Source organism: Nerophis lumbriciformis, linkage group LG34, assembly GCF_033978685.3.
Source record: "Nerophis lumbriciformis linkage group LG34, RoL_Nlum_v2.1, whole genome shotgun sequence".
Lineage (NCBI taxonomy): Eukaryota > Metazoa > Chordata > Actinopteri > Syngnathiformes > Syngnathidae > Nerophis > Nerophis lumbriciformis.
This window is the reverse complement of record NC_084581.2, coordinates 23,950,616-23,959,847: the sequence shown is the minus strand read 5'-3', so window position 1 is coordinate 23,959,847 and position 9,232 is coordinate 23,950,616. Positions and strand designations below refer to the sequence as shown.

At 43.8% G+C, this 9,232-nt stretch overlaps 1 protein-coding gene across 1 annotated transcript; it reads left to right on the top strand.

Moving 5' to 3' along the window:
• The first annotated feature begins 3,110 nt into the window (after nt 1-3,110).
• On the top strand, nt 3,111-9,059 carry cgrrf1 (cell growth regulator with ring finger domain 1). The gene is made up of 6 exons (XM_061929025.2): nt 3,111-3,411; nt 5,269-5,402; nt 5,474-5,642; nt 7,629-7,776; nt 7,855-7,962; nt 8,070-9,059. Exons 1-6 carry the CDS (start codon nt 3,242-3,244, stop codon nt 8,376-8,378), a joined length of 1,038 nt encoding a protein of 345 aa, XP_061785009.1. The 5' UTR covers nt 3,111-3,241; the 3' UTR covers nt 8,379-9,059.
• The last annotated feature ends 173 nt before the right edge of the window (nt 9,060-9,232 follow it).

The window sequence follows — 9,232 nt, the reverse complement described above, 5'->3', positions numbered from 1 at the left end:
AGCAAGAAAGAAAAAAAAGCACCATAATTAAAAAAATTCTATAGGTTGATTGGCAACACTAAAATTGGCCCTAGTGTGTGAATGTGAGTGTGAATGTTGTCTGTCTATTTTTGTTGGCCCTGCGATGAGGTGGCGACTTGTCCAGGGTGTACCCCGCCTTCCACCGGAGTGCAGCTGGGATAGGCTCCAGCACCCCCCTTGACCCCGAAAGGGACAAGCAGTAGAAAAATGGATGGATGGATAGATGGATGTACACATTTGTGTTGGCTTCCTTGAGAGATAATTACACTTGTATGGTAATACAGGGCATCTCTATCCTCCTTCAAAACCGCACTAAAAGAACACCTCCAGGCAACTTCAACCCTTAACTAACACCCTCCCCCTTCCACATCCCACCTCCCCGGATTGTAAATAATCAAATGTATATATTTATTCTTATGCTTTCTGATCTCTATGTCCACTATTTGATGTACATATCCTACCAAGTCAGTCCTACACTGTTTCAATATCAATTTCTTTGATGATGCAATTGTTGATGACTGAAGTGTTGATATCAACCAAACCTACCCCCCCCAAATCCCACACCCCGGATTGTAAATAATGTAAATAATTAAATGTATATACTCTGATGATTATTTTGTGTGATGACTGTATTATGATGATAGTATATATATATAGTATATATCTGCATCATGAATCAATGGACCCCGACTTAAACAAGTTGAAAAACTTATTCGGGTGTTACCATTTAGTGGTCAATTGTATCTACTAATAAAAGCTTCAATCAATCAATCAAAACATTGTTATATATTGTATATATTATATTATAATATAATATAATATAATATATCAGTATATATCCATCCATCCATCCATCCATTTTTTACCACTTGTCCCTTTCGGGGTCACGGGGGGTGCTAGAGCCTATCTCAGCTGCTTTCGGGCAGTAGGTGGGGTACATCCTGAACAAGTCGCCACCTCATCGCAGGGCCAACACAGATAGACAGACAACATTCCCATAATCCCATTGGGTTGAGTTTTTCCTTGCCCTGATGTGGGATCTGAGCCGAGGATGTCGTTGTGGCTTGTGCAGCCCTTTGAGACACTCGTGATTTAGGGCTATATAAATAAACTTTGGTTGATTGATTGATTGATTGATTGATTGATTGATTGATTCACGCTCACATTCACACACTAGGGCCAATTTAGTGTTGCCAATCAACCTATTCCAAGGTGCATGTCTTTGGAGGTGGGAGGAAGCCGGAGTACCCGGAGGGAACCCACGCAGTCACGGGGAGAACATGCAAACTGTATACATAACATGTAAATATTACATATAGATGCTGTAGGGCTGTCTTGGTTGACAAGACTCTGCAGCATCGCGTGGACATCGGGGGCAGTACCTCTGGATTGGCAGACCGGGGTGGTGGTTCCTCTCTTTAAAAAGGGGAACCGGAGGGTGTGTTCTAACTATCGTGGGATCACACTCCTCAGCCTTCCCGGTAAGGTCTATTCAGGTGTACTGGAGAGGAGGCTACGCCGGATAGTCGAACCTCGGATTCAGGAGGAACAGTGTGGTTTTCGTCCTGGTCGTGGAACTGTGGACCAGCTCTATACTCTCGGCAGGGTCTTTGAGGGTGCATGGGAGTTTGCCCAACCAGTCTACATGTGCTTTGTGGACTTGGAGAAGGCATTCGACCGTGTCCCTCGGGAAGTCCTGTGGGGAGTGCTCAGAGAGTATGGGGTTTCGGACTGTCTGATTGTGGCGGTCCGCTCCCTGTATGATCAGTGTCAGAGCTTGGTTCGCATTGCCGGCAGTAAGTCGGACACGTTTCCGGTGAGGGTTGGACTCCGCCAAGGCTGCCCTTTGTCACCGATTCTGTTCATAACTTTTATGGACAGAATTTCTAGGCGCAGTCAAGGCGTTGAGGGGATCCGGTTTGGTGGCTGCAGGATTAGGTCTCTGCTTTTTGCAGATGATTTGGTCCTGATGGCTTCATCTGGCCAGGATCTTCAGCTCTCACTGGATCGGTTCGCAGCTGAGTGTGAAGCGACTGGGATGAGAATCAGCACCTCCAAGTCCGAGTCCATGGTTCTCGCCCGGAAAAGGGTGGAGTGCCATCTCCGGGTTGGGGAGGAGATCTTGCCCCAAGTGGAGGAGTTCAAGTACCTCGGAGTCTTGTTCACGAGTGAGGGAAGAGTGGATCGTGAGATCGACAGGCGGATCGGTGCGGCGTCTTCAGTAATGCGGACGCTGTATCGATCCGTTGTGGTGAAGAAGGAGCTGAGCCGGAAGGCAAAGCTCTCAATTTACCGGTCGATCTACGTTCCCATCCTCACCTATGGTCATGAGCTTTGGGTTATGACCGAAAGGACAAGATCACGAGTACAAGCGGCCGAAATGAGTTTCCTCCGCCGGGTGGCGGGGCTCTCCCTTAGAGATAGGGTGAGAAGCTCTGTCATCCGGGGGGAGCTCAAAGTAAAGCCGCTGCTCCTCCGCATCGAGAGGAGCCAGATGAGGTGGTTCGGGCATCTGGTCAGGATGCCACCCGAGCGCCTCCCTAAGGAGGTGTTTAGGGCATGTCCGACCGGTAGGAGGCCACGAGGAAGACCCAGGACACGTTGGGAAGACTATGTCTCCCGGCTGGCCTGGGAACGCCTCGGGATCCCCCGGGAGGAGCTGGACGAAGTGGCTGGGGAGAGGGAAGTCTGGGCTTCCCTGCTTAGGCTGCTGCCCCCGCGACCCGACCTCGGATAAGCGGAAGAAGATGGATGGATGGATATTACATATATGTTATATTTTATATTGCTACTACGGTACATTTTTAGTCTACGTTATACCTGCATTATCCTTTCCATCCTTTGTAACTGAGCTACTGCGTGGAACAATTTCCCTGGTGGATCATTAAAGTTTGTCTAAGTCTATATTAGATAGGCCAATAGAGGGCGCACTCGTTGTTAGGTTGGCTCCTGTATACGTCACTTGGTATTAGAAGAAGATTGTCTCAAAGCTCTCGATGTGTGTGCCACAAGACATTGAGTAAACAACAACTAAGAACAATTCCTGTGCAGTGCATTCCTTTTGGAGATAAAACACATAACTACATATTTTATTGCTACAAATATTCAATCCAAAGTAATAATTTATTTGACTTGTATTAGAAGTTATATATGGTGGGGATTCAAGCGGGTTGGACCTCGAGAGCCACCGTAGAGTACGTGTTTCTGTCATGGCGGTCCTATGGTGTCATTTTGGAGTATTTGGAGTACAACATATGTTTTTACTGTAGTATATCATTATTTGGACATGGCAGGAAGCTTCCTAGTAACATTGTATGAGTACTCACCACTCTTTTATATTAGCGTGGTTTCTTTGTGCTTTTTAGTTACCGCCGCCATGGTGCTCGGCTGGTAAGTCTTATATTGCATTTGAATATACATACATACACATTTATATATGTATACACATACATATAATATTAAAATACTTATTCACCAGTGTAAAAGAAAGCGTACTCATAGACAAATATGTCATGTCATTGTACAAAAAAGATGACTATGTCGATGAACACAGGTGTTAAAATAACATAAAATCAACTATAGTTGATTTTCCAGGCTTCCTATTGGACAAAATGAACTGACTTCCTGTCAATGTGATGTCATGTGGACACACATTTAAGTTAAGTTAAAGTGCCAATGATAGTCACACACACACCAGGTGTGGCGAAATTATTCTCTGCATTTGACCCATCACTCTTGATCACCCCCTGGGAGGTGAGGGGAGCAGTGGGCAGCAGCGGTGGCCGCGCCCGGAAATTATTTTTGCTCATTTAACCCCCAATTCCAACCCTTGATGCTGAGTGCCAAGCAGGGAGGTAATGGGTCCCATTTTTATAGTCTTTGGTATGACTCGGCCGGGGCTTGAACTCACAACCTACCGATCTCTCTTGCAAAACAACACTGGTGTTGTGCAAAATGTGTGTTTTTGTAAACATAAGTGTGTCAGATAACCAATCTGAAGACAAGACTTAGACTTCCTTTTGTTGTCATTCAAATTTGAACTTTACAGTACAGATAAGAACAACATTTCGTTGCATTAGCTCGTTGTAGTGAAAGATAAAAGAGTAATAAGGTGCATATATAAATATAAAGATTACTGTACAGATAAATATATTGCACTTTTGCATATGCATCCACGTTTATGGATGTATGTTATGTTGTCTTTATAGTCCAGCGAGTTAATCCGTTTTTTAAGGGGATTATTATGATGCGTTCGAGTCTTATGGCCTGAGGGAAGAAGCTGTTACAGAACCTGGAGGTTCATCTACAGAGGCTGCGGAACCTCTTTCTAGAGTCCAGCATTGAAAACAGTCCTTGGTGGGGGTGGGAGGAGTCTCTGCAGATTTTCTGAGCCTTGGCCAGGCAGCAGCTTTTTTGCGATTTCCCGGATAGGAGGAAGAAGAGTCCTGATGATCTTTTCCGCCGTCCTCACCACTGTCTGGAGAAACTTCCAGTCTGAGGCATTGCAGGCTCCAGTCCAGACAGAGATGCTGTTGGTCAGCAGGCTCTCTATAGTGCCTCTGTAGAATGTGGTGAGAATGGGGGGAGGAAGCTGTGCTCTTTTCATCCGACGCAAAAAGTGCATGCGCTGCTGAGCTCTTTTTACAAGAGCTCTGTTGTGTAGGGACCAGGTCATATTGTCAGTTATCTGCACCCCCAGGAACTTGGTGCTGCTTACCATCTCCACTGCTGTGCCGTTGATGAAGAGTGGAGTGTGGCTGGACTGGTGCCTCCTGAAGTCAACGATGATCTCCTTGGTCTTGTAGAAGTTCAGGACCAGGTTGTTGGTTCTGCACCAGTCAACCAGATGTTTCACCTCCTCCCTGTAGTCCATGTCGTTGTTGTCACGGATGAGGCTCAATACTGTTGTGTCGTCCACATACTTCACAATGTGGTAGGTGCAGCAGTCATGGGTCATCAGTGTGAACAGCAGCGGACTCAGGACGCAGCCCTGGAGGGAGCCGGTGCTCAGGGAGTTGGCACTGGAGGTGTTGTTGCCCACTCTCACAGATTGGGGTCTGTCTGTGAGGAAGTCAAGCAGCCAGTTGCATAGGGGGGTACTGAATCCAAGGGGGGCCAGTTTGCTCACCAAATGCTGCGGGATGATGGTGTTGAACGCCGAGCTGAAGTCCAGAAACAACATCCGCACGTGTGTCCTTTCCTTCCAGATGTTCTAAGCTCATTTCTTTTGACTTCCATGCACTGCAGGTTTGGCTTTGACGTCCCAGTGATTTTACGCAGCTCTGAGGACACAGACTTCCTACCTAGCCCCGAAAAGCAAATGGTTCAGGTCACCAACCCCTTTTCCCTGGAGATGGGCTCTGGACGTGCCTCTGTTGCCAGTAAAAAATCTAAGAAAATGTAAAAAGATGTTATTGAATGTGAATATTTAACAGATGTTTGAACCCTACAGACGGTGTGCAGTTGAAGCCCTGTTGTTTGGAGCCCTGTGTCCTTAGCTGCTTCTGGGGCTGCGAGGTCGGTGCCCTACAGGAAGCCCTGCAGGGGGGAGCCAGGCTCAGTACACCCCAACATTTCCAGGAAGCACTGCGTCACCGTTACCTCCACTGCCAGAGCTTCGAGTATCCTTCCATAATATATGTACTTACTGTCTAAAAATAGGTTATTGCTTCTTGGATGGATCAGATTGTGCATAGGATCCAAATTTTAAGACCGGTGGAAAAATGGCAGGAATTTACATTTTGCTCTGTTGGATCTTGAGAAGGTTCCAATTAAAGCTTCAAAATGCAAAAAAAAAAAAAGAAATAAATTGAGCTGTGGTCTGAAACTTCTGATCAGATGATGAACAGCCTATTTCAGTTTGTTTGTTTGCAATAAATTGCTTACTCAGATTTCTTTGTCTCACTCCCGTTTCTTCTTTTTGCATTTTGAAGCTCTACTTAGAACCTTCTTAAAGGGGAACTGCACTTTCTTTGGAATTTTGCCCACCATACCCAATCATTATATAAGACAAGAGCACACACTTCGTCCCTTTTCTGTGCATTCTTATTAGTGGAAAAACTGCTAGTTAGTGTGTGTGTGATAATGCAGCTAAAGAGATATATTTGACCTATGTATGCATATATATATATTTCTATATACATACATATACTGTATATACCTGTATATAGATATAAATACATACATATATATATATATATATATATATATACATATATATATATATATATATATATATATATATATATATACATACACACATATACATATATATACATATACAGTATATGTAATTGCTGCCAAAGGTGCACATGTGATATTTGAGTTTTTTTATTTGTAATAAATTTGCCAAAATGTCTACATTTGTTTTTCACTGTCAAGATGAGGTGCTGAGTGTACATAAATGAGAAATAAAATGACCTTTTTTGATTTTAGCAAATGGCTGCAATGAAACAAAGAGTGAACAATTTAGAGGGGTCTGAGTAATTTCCGTACACACACACGGACTGTGGATGATACTCAAAACAACTGCAGTTCCCTTTTAAGATCCAACATTGCAAAATGTCAATTCATGCAATTTTTCAACTGGTCTTGACATTCGGATCAGGAGTTTAAAAGTTGTTCCAAAACTCTGGATGCAGACAAAAACTTATTTTTTAAATATATAGAATTATATGATTTAATACAGGGGAGCTACTTTTCAATTGACCAAGTCGAGGGGGATCTACCTCATTCATATATATAATTTATATTTATTTACTTATGAAAGAGATGTTTTTGTTAACAAGTTAAAGGTGTTTAATGATAATACAAGCATGTTTAACACATATAGATTCCTTTCTTTCATGAAGACAAGAATATAAGTCGGTGTATTACCTGATTCTGATGGCTTACATTGATAGGAATCAGACAGTAGTGCTGATAACGTCCACATTTTCAAATGGAGGAGAAAAAAAGTCCTCCTTCCTGTCCAATACCACATGAAAGTACCGGTAGTTGTTTTTTGGCATCTTATTTGTCCAGCTTCCATACTCCTTCTTATACACTTTACAAGAAATACATTGGCGGAAAACTCCGTAGCTTGCTAGCTTGTGCGCGCCAGCTTTCTTAGACTCTTATTTTGTTAGCGCAGGCAGGATGAAGCAGCGCTTTTATTTTGAAGATAGGAACTGTGCAGTCGGTCTTTAGAGTTTTGACGGGCAGGTACGGCGCGAGAGTCTGTTGAAATAAAAAGTGTTTCTCGCCTTCCTGTCGGTCATTTTTTCTTAATAATGAGCTGGCAGCAGCCAGCGTCATCTCACAAGACCCTCGGGTGCCGTGAATGTCAATAAAGTGACGAAAGTGACGTCTTGGTGAAGATTGATGAATTCTAATTTTTAGGTATATTTTTTAATGCCTGGCTGGCGATCGACTGACACACCTTCCACGATTGACCGGTAGCTCGATCGACTGATTGTAAATGAGTATTTATTTTCCTCTTGTACCCTGGCTTTAGGGACAGTAGTTGTGTTGTCAGATGTGGCTCATACACAACTACTGTATGTAATATCCACTGTGTGAATGATCCCCGCATTACGTTGTTGTCTTCTTTGACACGGTTGTGTTAGCGTCAGCAGTGCAGACCAAGAGGAACATCACACACACATACCCGCTGATCAGGGAATCACTGATTTGGGCCCGTTGCCCAGGCAACGCTATCCGCTTGTGGCGGTGCTGACCTTGGCGGGACAAGAAGCCCGAGATACTTACAACTTTGTCAGTTCTTTACATGTCAGCATTGTTAAAAAAATATATAAATATATATACATGTTCAAGACATGTTTGTTGTTGCAGGTGTCCAGTGTGAGTGTTGTTCACGTGCCTGATGAGAAATACAAAATGTCTGCAAGGATCCTCTTTCAGTACCTCCTCACCTCTCAAGGGAGCATGTATGACTTAAAGGTATTTCTCCCGGTAGAGACTTTTTCTTGTGTCCTGTCACAATTTTGTGATGATCCGTAAAAACTGTTCATATCCAAATAACCAAATGAAAATGCTTGCTCCTACAGCCTCTCTTCATGTCAGCTAACTCCATGGGGGACTCTGACCCGACCGAGCTCCCCGGTGCGCCTGAGGACGAGGAGGAGGCTAGCAGGGTGTCATCATCGGTGCTTGAGGAAGAGGAAGAGGACGACTGGTCTGAGGGGCGCGGCAGAGACTGTGTGGTGTGTCAGAATGCGTCCGTCAACAGAGTCCTGCTGCCCTGCAGACACGCGTGCGTGTGCAACAGCTGTGCGTGTCGCTTCCAACACTGTCCCATCTGTAGGGCCTTCATCCTGGAGTCCTTCGCCCTCACTCTGCCTCCGCCTCAACTCTGACATCAAACGTTTGGACTTTGGTCTTGTGAATGTTTGTGCACACTGAAGACGTGTATACAGCGGTGCCTCAAGATACGAGTTGACATGGTTCTGTGACGCAGCTTGTGTTACAAAACAGCGATTCCAATGTGGTCAATGTTTAACCTCTTTAAACGCCCCCTGGTGGTGGCCAAGGTATTGTTTGTTGTTGTATTATAAACTATAATATCCATCCATCTTCCTCCGCTTATCCAAAGTCAGTTATGTGTGACCATGTGTGTTGACTTTTTGTGCTGGTTGAATCTTTTTTTCTGCGCCATGACAAAGGAAGGTTGTTTGGATTGTGTCATATATGTAAATGCTGTGCCGACGCTTCACTTTCACGGGTCGTTGATCTGAATGACTCACATTGTCTACCAGACGGCAGCAAATATTAGGTATTCAGAGACCGGCTGTTATTTAAAAGTAATTTGAAAGCACTCCCAGATGCGATGCTTTGTCGAATTCATGACGTCTACCAGGCCATGCTGGCTGACAGTTTAGACACCTCTGCTGTAGACTAATTGTATTGCTTGTGTCCTGTCACCTTTCGCCCAAACTCAGCTGGGGTAGGTTCCAGCTTCCCTTTCAAGATGTGTAATATAGAAAATGGATATGCTAACTGTATATTGATGTATAAATTATCATTATGTGTGAAAATAAGTGTAATCTTTTTACAGGAGCAACACATTAACCATTAAGTATTTTTAACTTTATTGCAATTTACAAAATATTTGATTTGTTGTAACTTGTTAGCAATACATATTGATAAAATTAATATTGACCATCAAGAATTAGTTTGGTTATCACATGAAAAATGATCACGCAATCAAACA

What these genes read in the sequence shown, in the direction of transcription:
- cgrrf1 (XM_061929025.2), top strand. Translation starts at nt 3,242, where the DNA reads ATGGTGTCATTTTGGAGTATTTGGAGTACAACATATGTTTTTACTGTA. An exon ending in CCCGAGATACTTACAACTTT is followed by an intron (nt 7,777 to 7,854) that starts GTCAGTTCTTTA and finishes TTGTTGTTGCAG; the next exon opens with GTGTCCAGTGTGAGTGTTGT. An exon ending in GGAGCATGTATGACTTAAAG is followed by an intron (nt 7,963 to 8,069) that starts GTATTTCTCCCG and finishes TTGCTCCTACAG; the next exon opens with CCTCTCTTCATGTCAGCTAA.